The sequence below is a fragment of the Ovis aries genome, chromosome 5, assembly GCF_016772045.2.
Source record: "Ovis aries strain OAR_USU_Benz2616 breed Rambouillet chromosome 5, ARS-UI_Ramb_v3.0, whole genome shotgun sequence".
Taxonomy (NCBI): Eukaryota; Metazoa; Chordata; class Mammalia; order Artiodactyla; family Bovidae; genus Ovis; species Ovis aries.
The window spans coordinates 41,112,593-41,133,544 of record NC_056058.1 but is presented as its reverse complement, the minus strand read 5'-3'; the positions used below and the strand labels follow the sequence as shown (position 1 = coordinate 41,133,544).

The 20,952-nt window shown below is 55.4% G+C and overlaps 2 protein-coding genes and 1 non-coding gene across 5 annotated transcripts; 1 reads left to right on the top strand and 2 right to left on the bottom strand.

Moving 5' to 3' along the window:
* Positions 1–684: 684 nt before the first annotated feature.
* On the bottom strand, positions 685–3,829 carry KISS1R (KISS1 receptor). The gene is made up of 5 exons (NM_001318077.1): positions 3,586–3,829; positions 2,399–2,523; positions 1,769–1,904; positions 1,275–1,507; positions 685–1,083 (listed from the first exon to the last, which is right to left on the bottom strand). The coding sequence occupies exons 1-5, from the start codon at positions 3,827–3,829 to the stop codon at positions 685–687; spliced, it is 1,137 nt and encodes a 378-aa protein (NP_001305006.1).
* A 3,820-nt stretch (positions 3,830–7,649) lies between these two features.
* On the top strand, positions 7,650–17,092 carry R3HDM4 (R3H domain containing 4). 3 transcript variants are annotated; one of them, XM_060416437.1, is made up of 8 exons: positions 7,650–7,800; positions 12,806–12,960; positions 13,333–13,457; positions 13,832–13,955; positions 14,262–14,347; positions 14,856–14,884; positions 14,966–15,021; positions 16,101–17,092. In XM_060416437.1, exons 1-8 carry the CDS (start codon positions 7,718–7,720, stop codon positions 16,202–16,204), a joined length of 762 nt encoding a protein of 253 aa, XP_060272420.1. In that variant the 5' UTR covers positions 7,650–7,717; the 3' UTR covers positions 16,205–17,092. The 3 variants fall into 3 exon arrangements, with proteins under 3 accessions (XP_060272420.1, XP_014951499.1, XP_042106375.1); XM_015096013.4 differs by having other exon boundaries at positions 14,799–14,884; XM_042250441.2 differs by having other exon boundaries at positions 7,761–12,671; positions 14,799–14,884.
* A 3,659-nt stretch (positions 17,093–20,751) lies between these two features.
* Positions 20,752–20,858, bottom strand: LOC114115131 (U6 spliceosomal RNA). The gene has a single exon (XR_003589613.1). It is a non-coding gene; the product is annotated as a U6 spliceosomal RNA (small nuclear RNA).
* Between the last annotated feature and the right edge of the window lie 94 nt (positions 20,859–20,952).

Genomic DNA, 20,952 nt, shown 5'->3' with positions numbered 1-20,952 from the left:
ATATTCAGGGTTAATTTCCTTTAGGATTCACTGGTTTGATCTCCTTGCTGTCCAAGGGGATTTCAAGTCTTCTCCAGCACTGCAATTCGAAAGCATCAATTCTAAGGTACTCAGCCTTCTATAAAGATTGTTGCAACTCTCATATCCATACATGACTACTGCAAAAAACAGTTTTGACTATACGGACCTTTGTCTGCAAAGTGATGTCTCTGCTATTTATTCAGTGACACCCATGATTTTCCAGCCAGGACTCACTCACAAGGTACCAAGAAGAATACCTTATTTCATCCATTTTAAGATGTACACCATGTTCACTTTTTAGTATTTCTGAAAATGGCATTTGTACAGTCTTATAATTGTACAGTCAACCACAGGGCAGCATGTGAAAAGTCCTATTGACGCTTCCTCCAAAGTTCCAGAAAATGTCAGCATCAAAGCATCTTCAATTCAGGAAACACAGAAATAATAATTACAGCATCAACAGTGGCAAACATACAGCAGATTTGTATCAAATGTTGCAAGAGGGCAAGGCCTTTTCACTATTATGATTTTGGGCAAAAACAGAATAATAGCAGCTGCTATTTAAGCCCGCCTGTTTCAGAGGGGCCTGTCTTGATCCCTTCAGAGAGGGCTCAGAGAGACACGGTGTGTTCCCTCAGAACGCACAGCATGCTCAGCCCGGGACTACCGCTGCCTGACTTCGGGGGGCCTGGCCTGGCCCAGGCGTCGCAGCTGGGTTTGGCGGGCGGCTGCAAGGTCCGAGGGTCCAGGCCGCCAGGGCCGCGGGAGCGGCCGGGGAGCGCAGGGGCAGACGCGGCGGAAGGCCTGGCGGAAGTGGGAGCCCAGGAAGGCGTAGAGCAGTGGGTTCAGCGCCGAGTTACAGTAGGACATGCAGTGTGCCCAGATCTTGAGCGCGTAGGCAGCGTAACTGCGCGGATGCCAGGCACCGGCCGGGCCCAGCGCCTGCAGCAGCAGGAACAGCTGGATGGGGCCCCAGCAGGCAGCGAAGAGCAGGACCACTGCCGCCACCAGCCGCGAGACCTTGGCCCGCACGGCACCCGCCCGCTCCACCAGCAGCTGCCCCTGGGGAGAGAAGAGGGGGAAGAGGGAAGGCGAAGGGCCGGCGGCGACTACATCCCTCCTCGGGCGCTCCCCTTCTTGACCCTCCCGAATTACCCCCGACCCGGGCCACCGCCCCCCACCCCCTACCCCGTAGATGCGCCTCACTCCCCCCACCCTCAGCCAGGCCGCGCCCCGCCCACCCAGCCGCGCACCTGCAGGGCGCCGCCGGCGGGCGCTGCGCGCGCGGCTGCCCGGCCCAAGTGGCGCAGCATGGCCCCGTAGCAGGCACAAGTGGCCACCAGCGGCAGCAGGTAGAGCGCCAGCAGGTTGTAGAGAGCGAAGGCTCGCTCGAGGGCGCGGCTGGGGAAGGCCTCGCTGCAGTAGGTGCGGGGTCCGGAAGACAGGCGATGTAGGGCGAACACCGGCGCCGACAGGACAGCCGAGCCTGCATCAGAGCCCTGTTGAAGACCCTGCCCCGGGGGGACGAGGGGCGCAAGAAGGCCCGGGTCTCCCCGGTGCCTCCCGGGCAGCGGGCCACTGAGGGCCTGCTAGGCGCCTGTCCACTTGGGTCCCCGCCCTCAGGGGCCCTTGCAGGGAACGCTAGTGCGCCCATTTCCCAGATGCACGATCGAGGCAGTGTGAGGGGGTGAGCCCAGGGACGAAGACTTGTCTCCCCCCGCCCGTGCGACCCCCATGCTGAACTCACCCACCCAGATGCCGAGGCTGACTGCCAGCGCCAGGCGGGGCGTGCGGCGGTGCAGGGCGCGCAGCGGGAACACTGTCACGTACCAGCGGTCCACGCTCATGGCGGTCAGGGTGGCGCACGTGGCCTGCACCGAGACCTGGGAAAAAATGGGATTCCGGCGTGTGGCCCCCTGCCCCGTCAGGGCCTTTCCCTGTCCGCGCCCTCCTTGCGGGTCCCCCACTGTCCAGCCACTCGAGTACAGGCAGGACCTGACCCGGGAAGGTCTCCAGGGCCCACAGTTGAAGGGGCAGGAGAAAGGGGTGCCAGAGAGGACCCCAGGATGGTGGCGGAGGGAGGAGCCTTCGGGGGTAGCCTGAAACCGCCAAGACTGAGACTAGGAGAGGCAGAGCCATCCTAGTAGGATCCCAATACCTACCCCAGCCCTACCCAGTCAGACCCAGTGCCCGCCCCGCCCACCTCCACACCGGGTCCGTGGCCCTCACCAGGCGGCAGGGAGGCGGTCCGCGCCCCAACCCAGACTCTGCCCCGCCCGCCTCCACAATCGCCGGTGGCTCGCACCAGCCCGCAGGAGGTCCGACCCCGCCCACACCCAGACTCCGTCCCCGGCCCTCCTGCCCTCAGCCCGCGCACCTGCTGGATGTAGTTGAGAAACTTGCACATGAAGTCGCCCAGAACCCAGTCGGGCAGCGGGTAGAGCAGAGCGGTGAAGGGCACGCAGCACAGCAGGAACATTAAGTCCGTGGCCGCCAGGTTGGCTGCAGGCCGAGGACGCGCGGGTTCTGAATGTGGGGCGCATCGCCCTAGCCCTTCAGCGACCTGGCCCAGCCTCCTGGGTCTCGCTTTTGTCCGAGTGACCAGCAGGGCGGCTCGGGAGGCACCCAGAGAGACCCCAGCATCGGTGGGCAGAGAAGTTGGGCGCTTATTCTCACGTTTTTATATTTCAAACACCCCTCACCCAGCACCTGCTTTGTAGCCATTCAGGCAGTAATGGGCCCTGCTCCCCCCTGTCGGGACTGCAAATAGGCCCTTGCCCTCTGAGCCTCAGTTTTCTCATCTGCAATTTGAGGGGTGCCAGCCAACAGAGAATGGAGAACATGGACCGAGTGAGTACTCACCCAGCTAGGGCACCCTCATCACACAAACGTATAAACTGAGCCTCTGGGGCAGTGGTTGCCAACTGGGGGCCCGCGGGCCACTCAGTCTTTCTCCCACTCCATTTATTCATCCCACATGGTGTTATAAGAACCACATTTCAATCGGACATCTTCCTTGAGTGGCAGTGGCCAGCGCTCCATGGGCCACACTCTCCAACCTCCCTTTTAGCTACTCCAGTCAAGATGGAACTCTTCAACGCCACATTTGGAGACCTCCAGCCTAAGGTACAGGGACAGTAGGGAAAGGACCAGGGGCCCTGAAGCGGAGAAATCCCCAACTGAGAGGACCCCGACTCACCGCTAGAGGCGCCCCCCGGCCACTACGCCTTCTCATTGCTGCTGCTGCTACTGCTAAATCGCTTCAGTCGTGTCCGACTCTGTGCGACCCCATAGACGGCAGCCCACAGGGCTCCCCCGTCCATGGGATTCTCCAGGCAAGAACACTGGAGTGGGTTGCCATTTCCTTCTCCAATGCATGAAAATGAAAAGTGAAAGTGAAGCCACTGAGTCGTGTCCTACTCTCAGCTACCCCATGGACTGCAGCCTACCAGGCTCCTCCGTCCATGGGATTTTCCAGGCAAGAGTACTGGAGTGGGGTGCCACTGCGCCTTCTCGTAGACCCCCAGAATGGCCCTCCGGCACCGTGAAGCACCGGACGCTCACCGATGTAGAAGTTGGTCACCGTCCGCATCTGCTTGTGGCGACAGATGACGAAGATGACCAGTGAGTTCCCTGTCAGGCCGAGCAGCATCAGCGCGCCGAAGAAGAGCGGCACCAACCAGGCGTCCACGGGCCAAGGCGCAGGGATCGCGCCGTCCGAGGTGTTGGCGCCACAGCCCGGGCAGACGGTTGTGTTGGCCGGCGCCCACCAGGACGCGTTAGGCCCGGACGCGGACAAGGGCTGCATTGCCACCCTCTTCCTCCTGACCACCCTTCGGGATTGCACTCTACTGTCGTGACTTTCCCGATCGCCCTCCAGGGATGCGCTACAAAATCTGGGTCGCAGCTTTTCTGGAATCCTCAGCTGCAGCCCCTGCGCATTTATACCCCTCATCCCACCGTGCCCCGCCTTCCCGCCTCTCCTGCAGCCGCTGGCCACTCCCTCCTCTGCCTGTGCGCCCTCTGTTCGCCGGAGCAACACCCTGCTCCCGCATCTTGTCCTCCCCCTTCAAGGTAAGGGTGAGAGCACAGGAGGAGGACTGGGGAAGGGAGTGTGGAGCAGAACAGGGGGAGTGGTCGGCTTTCTGGAGGATGCTGTAGACCAGGGAAGGACCCATCCTTACCCCAGGAGACTCACCAGCAAGAAAAGCAGAGGGACAAAGCCTCAGAGACTAGGGGATGAGGCCTGTTAGAGGCCGTGCCTCTTACCTTCCATGGGGTTGGGGCTCTGGGCTGGTGGTGAGGCCAGCCCTCACAGGCCCTGAGTATCACTGCTGCCAGGATTTGTCCCAGGACACTGGGGAGCCATGGAAGGTTTAGGACAAGGGAGGGTTGCCCAGAATCTGGTGGTCAGAAGATGCCTGTTCTTTCACTAACTCAAACTTCCCAAGACTTTGATGCAAATCAGATCCCTAGGGATTGTCCACCTTCCCCTTAATGGGCAATCAACTGGCCACTGTCTGCACTGGGGACACAGTCACCTGTGCTGCTGGTGGTGGGAACCAGGTGGGGGGCAGTTTATAGAGAACTACGTTGATCTTCAAATCCACACTCAAAAATGTATCCCAGGTAATAGCCTGTGAGGCAGGAAACAGGGCATGAAGGTGCAGAAGATGCTGTCCTCTGTGTAAAACAAAGATTAAAAGGCGGAAAAACAATGAAGTATGCACAAGGGACATTCCTGGTGGTCTCGTGGTTAGGAATCTGCCTGCCAATTCAGGGGACACAGGTTCAATCCCTGGTCCATCTGGGAAGATTCCATATACCAGGGGGCAACTAAGCCCACGTGCTACAACTACTGAAGCCCAATCTAGAGCCTGTGCTTTGCAACAAAAGAAGCCAGCTCAATGAGTAACCTCAGCTGTCTGCAACTAGAGAGAGCCTGAGTGCAGCAATGAAGATCCAGCATAGTAAAAAAATTAATTTTAAAAATGTGCATGGGCACCAAAGTGTATTAAACATCTCCAAAAGAAAGTACAATGAGCCTGGGATGGGGGGAAGGTAAACATTTCTCTGTTCACCCCTTTCATACCTTCAGCATCATGACAATGGCCTAAAAATTCAGAAAAGGGAAAAACATCCCTTTGGGGTTGTATTGGAGGGGCTTTCCCAGTGCCTCAGGGGTAAAGGATCCACCTGCAATGCAGCAGGCGCAGATTTGATCCCTGGATGGAGAAGATCCCCTGGAGGAGGGCATGGCAACCTAACCCAGTATTCTTGCCAGGGGAACCCCATGGACAGAGAGACTGGCAGTCTCTCCTACAGACTGTACAGTCCAAGGGGTCATAGATAGTTGGACATGACTGAAGTGACTAAGCACACAGGGGTGGTAATGAGGGCCAGGTTAGGATGAGGAGACCCCAGGATACTTGGAGAGGGGAGAAACTGTTCTGGGGAGGCTGCTCAGCTGCGTGGGCCTGGGAGAGCAGTGAGAAGGGGGCTGGGACTCTGGGGGACAGCAGTGGCTCCTGGGCAGGCCAAGGATCTGGGAGGGTGTTAGGAAGGTGATGACAGGGACTTCCCTGGTGGTCCAGTGGTTAAGGCTCTGTGGTTCCATGGCAGGGGATGTAGGTTTGATCCCTGGTTGGGGATCCCAAATGCCCCACTGTGCTGTCCTCCCCCACCTCTGCCAAAAAAAAAAGGGGGGGAGGTGAGGAGAGGAATGAGTCAAGGGGAGAAAATAAAAGGGCGAGGACAGAATGAGCGGGGCTCAAGAATCAGGTCAAGACCCAGGTTGGCACATTTGTTGAGTGGCTGGTCATCGTGGGCTAGAGTTGGAGACCAAATATCGCCCCTACACCTAGAGACCTTGCCCAAGCACTGTCCCCAGGGATCCCATTTCCCATCACCTTGATTCTTTCCCTTCCTTCCATGTTTATCTGCACGAGGTCATACAGTGTGTGCTTTCTTGGGTCTTGTAATAGTTCCTCTTTTTTTTTTCCTCCTCTTGCTCTTCACTTGTTACAGCAGTGTGATCATTTGTCCTGTGTAGTGTCCACCAGGCTGGACCTGGGTGGGTTGCATCCCTTGCTGTCCCATGTCATGGTCTTGTGAACATGCGTGCTAAGTTGCTTCAGTTGTGTCTGATTATTTTCGATCCCATGGACTGTAGTCCACCAAGCTCCTTTGTCCATGGGATTCTCTAGGCAAGAATACTGGAGTGGGTTGCCATTTCCCTTTCCAAGAGATCTTCCCCACACAGGGATCAAACCTGGGTCTCTTATGTCTACCTGCGTTGGCAGGGGGGTTCTTTACCACTAGCATCACCTGGGAAGGCCCATCATGGTCCCAGTTTCCCACTTTTCTTGTGGAATGAAGGATGGATTCTAGATTCTAGAGCAGCTCTAAGTTTCTGTTCTTAAACCTCCCCTGGCTACCCATTGCCCTTGGGTCAAAAACCAGATCTATCATTGAAGGACCACCTTTGGTCTATCCCCTCTTCTCTACCTCTATTCTGCCCAGCACCACCCTCTTCTCCCATTATCCTGCCCTGGCTATCTGGATGCCCCAGGACCTTTACACTGACTGTTCCTTCTGGCTGCCACACCCTTCTCACTTTTGCATATGTTAATCCTCTTTCCAAAAGTCCTCTCTTCCTGATCCCACACAGGGGAAGGGGTCTGTTTGATTACCACTGGGTCTGGAGAGCTTAGCCGCTACCCCAGTGACAGTGGGCATTTGCTAAATGAATAAATTCTAAAAGGCAAAGAAAGGTGCCGCTAGCTTTGTTCCTTTTTTTTTTCTTTAATGTTAATTTTCTATTTATGTATTTGTCTGCGCCAGGTCTTAATTGAGGCAAGCAGACTCTAGTTCCCTGACCGGGGATCAAACCTGGACCCTTGCACTGGGCTGGAGGAGTCTCAGCCACAGGACCACCAGAGAAGTCCTTGTTGTATCTTTCAGTTTTGTTCAGTTGCTCAGTCCTGTCTGACTCTTTGTGAACCCACGGACTGCAACATGCTAGGCTTCCCTGTCCATCACCAACTCCCAGAGCTTGCTCAAACTCATGTCCATCGAGTAGGTGATGCCACCCAACCATCTCATCCTCTGTCGTCCCCTTCTCCTCCTGCCTTCAATCTTTACCAGCATCAGGGTCTTTTCCAATGAGTCAGTTCTTCGCATCAGGTGGCCAAAGTATTGGAGCTTGAGCTTCAGCATCAGTCCTTTCAACGTTGTATCTTTAGAGAAGAGTAAACTGAGGCACTCAAGGGGGATCTGGAGGCTGCTCTTTGAAGGAGGTTCCCGGAGGGGGCTGGTGGAAGGAGAGCCCTGCTGCAGCTGTGGGGTGGGGTGGGGCGGTGTGTGGCACGGGGCACTAGGTCTGTCCAAACATTTGAAAAGGACGTCCCCTTCCTGCCTCCCTCCCCAGGCCTCAATTTCCCCAGGGTCCCCCGGGAGCAGGGGGCTCTGCCCACAGCCCGGCAGCGGCCAGGGGGCAGCTGTGTCCCCTGGGGCAGGGGCCTCGGTGTCCCCGGCCCGCCGCCGGGGCCTGGCCGGGACGTGGCCGGGTCGCCGCCCGGCATGTCCAGCCTCCAGGCTCCGCCTTAGCCCGCCTCCGGGCGCCCGTCACTTCCTGCCGGGCCCGGAGAAGGCCCTGCCGGGCGGCGGCGCCAGCAGCGGCGGCGGAATCCAAGCTATGGTCGTTCTGGAGAACCCTGAGGCCGGTCCCGAGGAAACAGCGGCGGCGGCGAGGGTCGTCCCGGGCGGGCGGCGGACGCTGTGAGCGCTGCTTGGGGGCGGGCGGGGCGCGCTTCCGGGGCCCCCACCCCTTACCCCTCGCGGGCGGCAGCCCCCGCCCCGCCCCTTTTCCTGGGGGTACCCCAGTCGAGTGGAGCTGGGTGGCGAGGGGCTTTGTTGTTACAGGGTGTTCCTGGGGAAACCCCATCCCCGTCATGCCTGGGTACTTGCCGGAGCGCAGCGGGGCAGCCCCGCGTCCGCGTTTGCGGAGCCCCGGGCGCTGGAATCCCGGAGCCTCGGGGGTCCCAGGCGCCGAATCGCCGGCTCCGGGGAGGCGCTGCCGCTGAGCGCGACGTACCCGTCACCGCGCTGGTGGTGATCTGGAGTTTTCCCACTGGCAGCTGTTCGTGTCTCCAAGCTGGGGATTCACTCAGCACCGGTCCTGGGTACCCGTCGGGGTTGTCTGCCCCCAACTTCCAGGCGGACGCGCTCTTTGTTTTTCTCCGGGTGAACACCCAGAAGAAAGGGGATCTTACACAGCCGGTTAACACGAGGCTGTGTGTCCTGGGACGTAGACTGGAAGCGGGTGGACGACCCCATATGGGTACCCACCCACCCCCGGAGTTGGGGGGGGTCGTAGGTTTCTTCCTAACCGGAGTATTTATTCAGAAATCCCCACGGTCCACCCTGGTTGCTTGTGTTCCGTTTCTGCTCCTTCATGGGTGTCTAAACGGCCTGGGCAGGTTAGTACCCGCTGCTGTGCCTCGGTCTCCCCATCTGTAAAATGGAACAACGGGCCCCCTCTCAGAGTGGCTGGGGTTGGTGACCCTGCGGTTGGAGGTGCCCAGCAAAGTGGACCATCTGTTCTTTGATAATTATCTTAAATAGCTTACTATTGTAGGTGTCTTAAAATAATTTTATCATTTTGGTATTTTATGACTGCTTTATTGTATTTTTTTATTTGGTGTTATTACTTCCACCCGGGTATTTACCCAGAAGCTATACCGGTGTCTACAGATGTGGTTATTTACCCCCTTTTAAAGGGCCTTAACCACCCAAAGTGGGTAATTTACCTGACAGCAGAGTCCCTCTGACCTGTCCCCACCCCCCTCACCTCTGTGTTCTGGGTGTGGTGGTGGTTTGCTCTCCAGTCAGCCCCGCCCCAACCTGAGTCACCTCCGCTCTGAGCCCTCCTTGGTTTCCTGCTGGGGACGTAGGTTCCTCTCTGGCCTGTCCCTGGGGGAGGGGCCGGTGCCTGAGAAGGTGTATTTTTGCCCAGAGGAGTAGATGTCAAAGGCCAGTCTCAAAACTGGGGAGCAGAGTTGGGGGAGGCAAAGGAGCTTGTCTGTCCTCCCTGGGGCCAACCTGGCTTAGCAGCTGTTCCCACCGTCAGACCCATCCATCCCTGTTGGATGTTGGCCCCTGCCAGGTATAGACTTTTCCCTGAGGCCTGCCTGGTCCAGGAAACCTCAGGCGCCTTTCTGTGTGGTCAGTTTCCCCGTCTGTAAAGTGGTCTCTTTGGGTGGCCAGCTTCTGGACACCCAAATGAACTGGCACTTGGGTGAGTATAAACAGAAGTTCAGGTATTCATTCAACAAACAGCTCTTGAGAACCTGCTGGGGGCCAGGTTCTGAGGGCACAGCAAGGGCAGAGAGGGACCCTGTCCTTATCATTTGGGGTTAGTGAAGGAGGTGAGAATCAGGAGTAAACAAGTGTGAGGGCCAGCTGGTTGCTGATGCCAACTGGTGAAGCCGGAAATGGGGCTGATTGGGCCAGCTTGGGGGCGGGGTGGTTTCTCCCATGAGGTAACTTTTGAGCCTAGACTGGGAGCCAGGAAAAGGTTGCTTCAGGCAGGAGGCTGAGCACATGCAAAGGGCCTGAGGTGGGTTTAAAAATGCAGTAAAAGGACTGTGCCTGGAGCAGAGGGAGTGAAAGGGAGAGACAGGGTGGGGCATGGATGTCCTGCGATCAGCCCCAAGGCTCCTGCTGGAAGGTGCTGGGATCCTAGAGAGCAAGGAGCCCTGTGGGACCGGGCAAGTGCAGTGCCAGGCCAGGGAGGGTCTGACCCTTGCCTTGAGGGTGCTGGGGAGCCACAGGTAGTGGTGGAGCAGGGCAGGGAGCAGCTGGATCTTAGCACAGTGGGGTGTGGTCTGAGGGGTCCACCAGACCTGAGTTTGAGCCCCTCGCCCCACTGTGGCCCCAGAGGGAAGCAGAGGCTGGTGGCTTGGGAGTGGTCCTGCTCAGACCAGGTTCCAACCCTGGTTCCACGTTGGGTCCTGAAGTAACAGGGAGCCGCACACCCCAAGGGCCTGACCTCTCCCTGAGTCCCACCCAGCTCTGATGTTCCCAACAGCTCCCCCCGGATGTGGTCTTGTTATCAGCCCTACCAGGCACCATCCTGGCATGCGTCCAGCTGCTGGGGTGGAGACACAGGTTTCAGAGCCCTGAGGAGGCCACGGCTGAATCTGGAGCTTGGGGTGTTGGTGCCCGGGCCTCGGGAAGGTCACATCCAGCCTCAGAGTCACTGGCTATGTGCTGACTTGATTTGCCCCATCCTCTCCCAGTTGCCTTCTTTGCTGCTGTGGGACCTTGGGATAAAGACTTTGCTCCTTGGTTTGCAAATCTGAATAAAGGGTGTCTGGATGGTAGTATTTGCCTCCTATTGTGACAGTGATTGATTAACTAAGGACTGTCACTTAACCAGGAATGTTGCTGTGATCAGTCTTGTGGCTCAGGGGGTGAGCTCCCAGTCACAGGAGGAAACCAAGCAGGTGGCAGCTTGGGGAGAGGTGTGTGTCCTGGTTTCTCTTGGCTCTGAGTGCTCCTCCTGGACTGGCAGGGGGACATTCTTATCCTCTTTGCAGAGAAAGACCTGAGGCTCTGGGTCACAGCGTTAAGTATCATAGCTGGGATTCAAGCTCAAGGCTGAGATACCAGGCTTGACCCCTGCCTCTGCCTGCATGCTGGTCTCCTATTTTGTTTTTCTTATTGGCTGCTCAGTGCTTCCTGTGGGATCTTAGTTCCCTGACCAGAGACTGAATTCAGGCCCCAGTAATGAAAGTGCTTGAATCCTATCCACTGATTGTGTGTCTCCACTGATGGGTACTTGTGCCAGATTAATTTATCCAGCAGCTAATTCTTCATAGATGGGGCTCATCAGCCTGTTCGCTTCCTGATCAAGATGTAACAACCTTTCTGTCCAGGGCAAGAACTTAACACTGGGGACTCTGTTTTGTTCAGTGGCTAAGTTGTGTCCGACTCTTTGCGACCCTATGTATGGCCGCATGCCAGTCTTCCCCGCCCTTCACTATCTCCCGGAATTTCCTCAAACTCATGTCCATTGAGTCAGTGATGCCATCCAACCATCTTATCCTCTGCCGCCCCCTTCTCCTCCTGCCCTCACTCCTCCTCAGATCAGAGTCTTTTCCAGTGAGAAAGCTCTTCACATAAAGTGGCCAAAGTATTGGAGCTTCAGCTTCACCATCAGTCCTTCCAGTGAATATTCAGGGTTGATTTCCTTTAGGACTGACCGGTTTGATCTCTTTGCAGTCCAGGGGACTCTGAAGAGTCTTCTCCAAGGCCACAATTCGAAAGCATCAGTTCTTCAGTGTTCAGCCTTCTTTATGGTCCAACTGTCAAACATCCATACATGACTACTAGAAAAACCATAGCTTTGACTATACAGGCCTTTGTATAGTGATGTCTTTGCTTTTTAATACGCTGTCCAGGTTTGTCATAGCTTTCCTTTCAAGGAGTTTTATATGTATAAGACTTAATAAGCATGGGCTTCACTCCTAACCTCTTTGAGGCACCTTGTTTCATATCCTAGGGCTTCATGGCATTTTCTAGCAGCTGTTTGTGCATGAGGAGTCACACTGTTTTTAATTTGTGTCTTGGGATCACCCAAACACCAGGAAAGTTTGGGTGAAATTCTGGACTCTGGGTTCTATTCAGTCTTGAAGTCATGGGGTTTTGTTGGAGACCTGATTGGTGATTATTTTCTGAGCACCTACTGTATGCCAGACCAGGGTACAATGGACACCAGACCCTACCTGCACATGGAGGTCATGGTGGGTTGTGGGCAGGGAGGTAGGAGGTGTGGCCATCAGGAGAAGAAATCAGTGAGGGGCTGGGGAGGTTTGAACAGAAGGCAAAAGGAGATGGGAGTGAGGAGTGAGGAGCCTGGGGCACGGGCATCCAGTGGGGTGGGGGACAGCCAGCACAGAGGGGGTGCCTGGTGGGCTAGGACCAGAGTGCAGGGCAAGGAGGAAGGGGGAGTCCTGGCACCCCAGACCGTCCAAGGCTCAGAATCTACCATCAGCCTCTCAGTATGAGGGTTTCTGAGCCTGGTGGGGCCCTGACTATGGGCTGACCATGACAGCCCTGCAGCTTCTTACCAGGAAGTTTCCATTCAATACCTGCCCCCTCCCTCCCACGTAGCCACCTACTGCCTGGCCCTCAGGTTCCCAGTGGGAGGCCTGCCTGGGCCACTAATCCATTTCCAGGATTAGTACCTGTGCTCAGAGGGGGCCACTCTGCCTGCTTTCCCCATCCAGGCCCTGAGCACATAGCAGGTAGGTTCAGGTAGCGCCTTAGCTTCTGGGGGCTGTTTTCTGGTTTACCTGCTGTCAGAGGCTAGGGGTTGGGGGGGCAGGTAGGAATGCATCATCGAATTAAATCTCTTGAGAAACTCCCAGAGGAAGGAGACGCGGGCCTCAATGGCTTGCAGCTCAAACCTGGAAGCCTGGGAGCAAGGGGAGCAGCTTCCTCAGCCCCCTCACCGCCCCCACCAATGTGTGGCTTCCCTTCAGTGAGCCTTGGTTTACTCATCTGTCCTCAGTGGTATCTGCCTCCTGAGCCATCGATGCCGCACAGTGACATTCTAAGGGTCCAGGGCTCCACATGCAATGGGGGTGAGCTTCCCACTGCAGAGGGAAACCAAGCCGGGGTTGGCTGTGAGAGAGCGGTGATGGTAGGGTTCTTCCTGGGGGTCCTGGCCTGTTTGGGCCCTGAGGACTGCCCCCCCAACCCCAAACCTGACCCACAGGCCCCTTCCGGGCTGCTTGCCCGCTCTAGCCAGCTCCCAGGTGAAGAGGCTCTCGGCCTCCCGGCGGAAGCAGCACTTCATCAACCAGGCTGTGCGGAACTCAGACCTCGTGCCCAAGGCCAAGGGGCGGAAGAGCCTCCAGCGCCTGGAGAACAGTGAGCAGGGGTCAAAGGGCGCCTCCTGGGGGCTCCTAGGCCTCAGACAGCAATGGCGTGCATGTTCTGTTATCTGAGCCTGGCCCTGAGCTGGACAATGTGAGGAAGCTCTGGGCATTGGAGCTGGGGCCCTAAAGGTGGTGTAGGAATTCAACAAACCAAGCCAGGGCGATGTAGAAGGAGTTTTGGAGGCTGGACGGTTCCTGTGTCTTCTGGGAAAGACAGCTGGAGTGTGGAGGAGGGGCGGCTGGTGTGAGCCTGAGAGTAAAGGCCCTAAATACAGAGGTGGGGGGGATGGGAGGAAACATGGGCCTCTGGACCCCATGAAGCCTGGGGTAACCCCGAGCCCAGAAACTATTTGTTTCCATTTAGCACAGTACCTCCTGACTCTGCTGGAGACAGAAGGAGGAACACCTGGCCCAGAGGATGGGGACCTGGCACCCCCTGCGGCACCTGGCATCTTTGCAGAAGCCTGCAGCAATGAGACCTATGTGGAGGTGGGGCCCCATGTCCTGCCTGGCTCCCCCCTCCCCCAAACCACCAGCACTGCTTCCACTGAACCCTCTCTGGGTCCCTTGATGAACGTCCCTGGGTCTCCCTCAAGAGGCCAGCAATCCCTCCACCCCAGAACCTTCCAGCACCTGAGGTTCGTTTGCTTACCTTGGAATTACTGACAGAATTGGGAATGTATTTGGTCCATACTGACACCCCCCAACACAGATGATCCACAAACTGTTGACCCAGTGGTCAAATGTGTCCACGAGGAGTAATTCCGTGCGCTTGTGACCCCACCATGTGCATTGGCCAAATTGGGGAACTGAGGCTTGAGAGTGCGCAGTCATCAGTCAGGGCCTGCCTGCCTCTCTTCCAGATCTGGAACGACTTCATGAACCGCTCTGGGGAGGAGCAGGAGCGTGTTCTCCGCTACCTGGAGGATGAGGGCAAGAGCAAGGCACGGAGGAGGGGGCCTACCCGCGGTGAAGACCGGCGGAGAGGTGGGTCTGGATCTAGGGTGCAACTGGCAGTCAGAGGCATGATGGGTGCGTGGCCTGGGGGGCGGGGGCGGGGGCGGTCAGATGGTGGGGGAGTGGCCTAGGGTGAGAGAGTGGGGCCAGGGCAGGTAGGGAGGAGCCTGGTGGGGATGGGACCAGAACAGGTAGGGGAGGAGTCTGATGTGTAGGCGGGGCTTTGTAGATGGGAGGACCCCGGTGTGGGCGGGGCCAGTGTGGGTAGGGTGGAGTCTCCTGTGTGGGTGGGGCCTGGGGCTGTGCTCCCTCATACTGCTCGGACTCTCCTCGCAGAGGACCCGGCCTACACGCCCCGGGAGTGCTTCCAGCGCATCAGTAGGCGTCTGCGAGCTGTTCTCAAGCGGAGCCGCATTCCCATGGTGAGTACCAGGCTCCGGCCTTGTACTCTCTTGCCTCTCTTTGTCTTTGGTCTTTCTTGAAGGCCTTTTTTCTCAGCTTCTTAACTAGGGGCTGGGTTGAGGGGAGACCAGAAACCCAGTGAACGGGGTGTGATGGAGATGAGCAGGATACAGACCAATGTGATCAGAGTGCAGGACTCAGAGCTGGGCAAGGGCTCTCCTTGAGGGTGGGAGCGGCAGGGGCAAGGAAGTTGGGTACTGATGGATGTGTAGTTAACCAGGCAGAAGCCTGAGACATTCAAAAGTGTGGATATGTCTAAGTGCCTGGTATCCTTGGAAATGGTTAAGTAGCTTCATGTAGTGAGTCAGAGGCCACATTTGAACCCAAGACTTTGGGCTCCAGAGGCTGGCATGGATTTGGGGGGCCAGGGTGCCACAGCTGACCTGACCGCTGGACCTGTCTCTCCTGCAGGAAACACTGGAGACCTGGGAGGAGCGGCTGCTGAGATTCTTTTCTGTTTCCCCCCAGGCCGTGTACACGGCCATGCTGGACAACAGGTGAATGTGTGGGGAGAGGTGCAGTGGGCACCCCCCTCCCACGGTGCCCAGCTCGGGCCACTCACCACCCATTCTCTGCAGCTTTGAGAGGCTCCTGCTTCACGCCATCTGCCAGTACATGGATCTCATCTCAGCCAGTAAGTGCCTGGTGGCCCCTGGGCCCCAGTTAGCTGATTCTGTCCCGGGGAAACTGAGGCTGGGCTTACTGGCGTCTTTTCACCCAGCAATAGGCATCAGGGGAGGAGGGACATCATGAGCACAAAGGTAACAGGGGGATGCTGCCTTAATTCAACAGCAGCTCCTGTATCTGTGTTCCCATGATGGATGATGCTGTGGACACAGACATGCCTCTGTCTGCATCTTCAGGGGCCTGATGAGATGAGGGGACCCTAGTGTTTGTAGAGTTCTCACTTGGCTGTAGCCCGCCTCCACTGTGCCACAAGTGTGACTTTTGGCAAGTCTCCCCTCCAGGGTCCAGCACCCCCTTTTTCAGTGGGGATGCTGTTGGGACAAAGTGCCCCCAGGGAGGGTCCTCGCAGGCCCTTCATGGCCCTTGGCGTCCCACAGGGTCCATACTTTCCAGGCCTATCTGTCTCCTGCTCAGAGTTGTGGAGGAAACAGTTTCCATGGCAACCCCAAGATGGTTCCTCTCAGGATGGCTCTAAGGGAGGTGTAGCTCCCACACTTGCTTTTGTTCCCATTGACTTGGCATGGAGGGGCTGGGCTGGGGGTGTTTATCTGCCAGAGTAGGACCCTGGCCTGAACATAGGAGAACCACCCTAGAATATGGGGATCAAGGAAGAGGGAACAGCCAGGGCAGAGGCTGGGAGTTGGCCCTAGCTTGGGTTGTGTACCGCTATATTCAGGTTTTGGGGTGACATGAGTTGGGAAAAGGGAGGTCAGTGGGGACTGAGTCACCTAGGGCCTAGAATTTCCTCTGAGGGCGTGGGAGACCAAAGAGGGCAGGACCCTTGTTTAGTCCCCTTGACACCGGGCCAGTGTGTCTCAGTAGTTCATCTGGGTGCCATTAGGACACGGGATAAGTAATGGAAGAGGGAAAGCAGGCTGGAAGTAGGAGCTGCTGAATACACTGCCCTGGGACCTGGGGGGTGGGGCAACTTAACTCCTGGGAACCTCCCTCAGGGTGGGCAGAGGGCTCCGTCTCTGGGTGCCAGCACCCTCGCCGCCTTCCTAATCTTGCCTGTCTCTGCTGCAGGCGCTGACCTGGAGGGCAAGCGGCAGATGAAGGTCAGCAATCGCCACCTGGACTTCCTGCCACCAGGGCTGCTCCTGTCCGCCTACCTGGAGCAGCGCAGCTGATGGCGGGCCCACCCCCATCCCCACCCCCAGCGCCAAAACCTCCAGTACCGTCCGCTCAAATATCTTTTATTATTTTTAGAATTTTCCCTTGGAAATGTGCTCTTCCCCTTGGGGTGGCCCCCGCCCCCTCCCTGCCCAGCTTTCCAGATTAAAGCCAGCAGCTGGGCTGCCTGCGCTATCCGCCCCCAGGCTCCGACTGGGGAGGAGGCACCCGGCCTGGTCACTTCCCTGCCACTTCCTCGGTGGGCTATTTTGGCCCCACGTGATGCTTAAATGAGGAGGGAGAGGCTGGGTTTTTATCATTCTTAATGAATTTGGCATGATTTGTTGTGGATTTTTACATATCCCTTTTGAGAAGAAAAAAACAAAAACTCACCCCAAGTGATAAATCGGGGGGCTTCATTCCAGTCCCTGCTTGACCCGCTCCCAGTTTTTGGCTTGGGTCTCTGGGGCTCTGCCCCTCTTCGCAGAAGTGTAACATTTTTGTGTATGTGTGTGCGCGTGCTCGAGCCTGTGTGTTCCCTGTGACCCAGGACAGGAGCTTCATCTTAAAAAATGGTGTCACCCTCTTTGGAGAATGTGTGTTGCCTTCGTGGTGCCCTTTGGTTGTTCTCAGGGCCCCATCTGCTCTACATACCCCTCTCGCATTGTGCTGGGGACGTGGGACTTCCAGACAGAAGCCTTCACCCTCAGACTGTCCTCTTCCCCTCTCTGTGTCCTCCGCCCCCAGCCTGGCTCTGGGATGTCCTCCTGCTGGTCACCCTGGCCTGGCACAGGAGAGCAGGGCTGGGAGACTACCCCACTCTCTCCCTCCCACAATCCCTGTGGGTGTGGCTAGTTGTGCTTTGGGAAAAGCAGAGTGTTCAATAAATTTCTGGTGCTCTGGTCTCTTGCTGTGGGGTTTTCCCTTGGGGCAGGGCTGGGGATGCTCCAGGCACTCACGATGCCCTTGGGTCCTGGTCATTGAGGGATGCAGGCCTTAGGAGAAGGCTGGTGCTAAGTGAGACCCCAGGTGGAGGCAGGTGTGTGTGAAGACTCTGCCAGGAGATCTTGGCCCTTGGCTATGCTGCCCTGGCTGGTCCCCTCCTGGGTGCCCAGGCTGAAACCCTAAGTCTTCCACCTGCCACCTGTGTGACCTCCAAAAAGGTCACTTGTGTGAGCTTCCCGAGTGGCTGAACACAATACACCACACTGCAGTTTAAAAACTATAGGAATATGAGAGACTTCCTTGGTGCTCTAGTGGCTAGGACAGCACTCCCAATGGAGGGGGCCTGGGATCGATCCCTGGTCAGGGAAATAGATTGTGCATGCTGCAACTAAGACCTGGCAAAAAAACAAAACAGAAATTTATTGGAGTCCAGTTCTAGAGGCATAAGTCCAAGATCAAGTGTCCCAGTGTCCTACTCTCTTTGGAGGCTCCAGGGGAAGGTCCTCCCTGCCTCTTCCAGCTTCTAGGGGCTCCAGCCTCCCTTGGCTTGTGACCACATCCTTCAAGCCTCTGATTCTGTCTATATGTGGCTTCCTCCCCCACGTTTTCCATCTGTGTGTGTCTGGGACTGGCTGTGTGTCCTGCAGGGCCCCTTAGCCTGAGTTTATTGAGCCACACCAGAACTCCCTGCTTTCCTTGGGGATCCTTGCTACTGACCTCTGCTGATCTCCACCTGTCTGAAGCTGGAGTATCCATGTTTACTACTGAAAATTCTCCAGGAGAGATTTTTCTCTTTCACCCTGTGTGTTCAGTGTTTAGCCAGTTCTATCAGTATGGATGCCTGGGCATTTAATTTTTAGTTTGGGTTGCGATCTAATATTCCTTTTTCTTGCTTAGAGTGTTCAAGATTTGGCTTTTGGGAGCCCCTTCAATGGCTCTTGTGTCTCGCTGAGGCACCCCTATATTTATTTATTTATTTGAGAAATGGCCTTACTTTCTGCTGCTACAAGATGCACAGGGCTTCTTGGTATATTCCTGCCTCATCCTGGTTTGGTGGTGGTTTAGTTGCTAAGTTGTGTCTGACTCTTGCGACCCCGTGAACTGTAGCCCGCCAGACTCCTCTGTCCATGGAATTTTCTAGGCAAGGATACTGGAGTGGATTGCCATTTCCTTCTCCAGGGGATCTTCCACCCAGGAATCAAACCCAGGTCTCCTGCATTGCAGGCAGATTCTTTACTGACTGAGCTATGAGGGAAGCCCTAGCTTCATCCTAGAACCAGCCAATTTGCCAAGGAGCCTGGTTCCTATCCCTGGGGGCATGTTTTAGAAACCAAGATGTGGATGCTGGGTTTGCTGTCTTCTATTTTAACAGGCATTGAAAAAGTTTTACATGTAGATACTAAATAATGGAACTCCCAAGGGCTAGTTAGGAGGACAGAAAGAAATATTAATACTCTAATAATCAGCTTGAAGCTTCCCCACCTGCCAAAGGCACTGAATTTCCAGTTCCCAGAGGACACCCTTGTGGGCAGAAAGCGAAGAACTAAAGAACCTCTTCATGAAAGTGAAAGAGGAGAGTAAAGAAGCTGGCTTAAAACTCAACATTCAAGAAACTAAGATCTTGGCATCAGGTCCCATCAGTTCAGTTCAGTCTCTCAGTCGTGTCCGACTCTTTGCGACCCCATAAATTGCAGCACGCCAGGCCTCCCTGTCCATCACCATCTCCCAGAGTTCACTCAAACTCACGTCCATCAAGTCGGTGATGCCATCCAGCCATCTCATCCTCTGTCGTCCCCTTCTCCTCCTGCCCCCAATCCCTCCCAGCATCAGAGTCTTTTCCGATGAGTCAACTCTTCACATGAGGTGGCCAAAGTACTGGAGTTTCAGCTTTAGCATCATCCTTCCAAAGAACACCCAGGACTGATCTCCTTTAGGATGGACTGGTTGGATCTCCTTGCAGTCCAAGGGACTTTCAAGAATCTTCTCCAACACCACAGTTCAAAAGCATCAATTCTTCGGCGCTCAGCTTTCTTCACAGTTCAACTGTCACATCCATACATGACCACTGGAAAAACCATAGCCTTGACTAGATGGACCTTTGTTGGCAAAGTAATGTCTCTGCTTTTCAATATGCTATCTAGGTTGGTCATAACTTTCTTTCCAAGGAGTAAGCGTCTTTAAATTTCATGGCTGCAGTCACCATCTGCAGTGATTTTGGAGCCCCCCCAAAAATTAAGTCTGACACTGTTTCCACTGTTTCCCCATCTATTTCCCATGAAGTGATGGGACCAGATGCCATGATCTTCTTTTTCTGAATGTTGAGCTTTAAGCCAACTTTTTCACTCTCCTCTTTCACTTTCATCAAGAGGCTTTTTTTTTTCTTCTTCTTCTTCTTTTTTTTTCCTTCGTCTTCACTTTCTGCCATAAGGGTGGTGTCATCTGCATTTCTGAGGTTATTGATATTTCTCACGGCAATCTTGATTCCACCTTGTGCTTCTTCCAGTCCAGCATTTCTCATGATGTACTCTGCATAGAAGTTAAATAAGCAGGGTGACAATATACAGCCTTGACATACTCCTTTTCCTATTTGGAACCAGTCTGTTGTTCCAGGTCCCATCACCTCATGGCATATCGATGGGGAAACAATGGAAACTGTGACAGGCTTTATTTTCTTGGGCTCCAAAATCACTGCAGATGGTGACTGTAGCCATGAAATTAAAAGACTTGGGAAAAAAGCTTGACCTTGGGGAAAAAGCAATGACCAACCTAGACAGTGTATTAAAAAGCAGAGACATTATTTTGCCTACAAAAGTCAGTCTAGTCAAAGCTAGGGTTTTTCCAGTATAGATGTGAGAGTTGGACCATAAAGAAAGCTGTGCCCCGAAGAATTGATGCTTTTGAACTGTGGTGTTGAAGAAGACCCTTGAGAGTCCCTTGGACTGCATGGAGATCAAACCAGTCAATCCTAAAGGAAATCAGTCCTGAATATTCATTGGAAGGACTGATGCTGAAGCTGAAACTCCAATGCTTTGGCCACCTGATGTGAAGAACTGACTCATTGGAAAGGACCCTGATTCTCGGAAAGATTGAAGGCAGGAGAAGTGGACAACAGAAGATGAGATGGTTGGATAGTATCATCGAGTCGATGAACATGAGTTTGAGTAAGCTCAGGGAGTTGGTGATGGACAGGGAAGCGTGGCATGTTGCAGTCCATGGGGTCGCAGAGAGTCGGACACAACTGAGCGACTGAACTGAACTGAGAGGACCGGCTGGGGCTCAGGGCACGGGTGGGGGGCCCAGGGCAAGCCCACAGGCTGCCTCCAGACCCACGCGGACTCCGTCCTGTCCAGCTTCCTGGTTGGCTGTGTAGATTCTCCACACACCGCGTCCCTAGACAGCCCGGCCCCCAGACCTTTGCCCAGATGTTGCCTGCTCTCTGTCATACCCTTCCCTGCAATCAATCCTATGTCTTTCTGGAAAAGACCTTCCAGACTGGGGAGAGTCCGACAGCTTTTGGAGGAGGAATTGAGGATGGAGACTGATTCTACCGGCCCTTGATGGGTTGAGTTACCTGGCTTATAAGCGAGTTACACGTTGGCTAGACATCGTGATAAAAAGCGAAAATATGGAACGCTTCACGAATTTGCGTGTCATCCTTGCGCAGGGGCCATGCTAATCTTCTCTGTATCGTTCCAATTTTAGTATATGTGCCGCCGAAGCGAGCACAAACCACGAACAGACGCCAGAACTATTTATAGTAGACAGAACCAAATACTTTACGCTGAGGGCGAATTCTATCAAAAACCAATACAGCAATTTT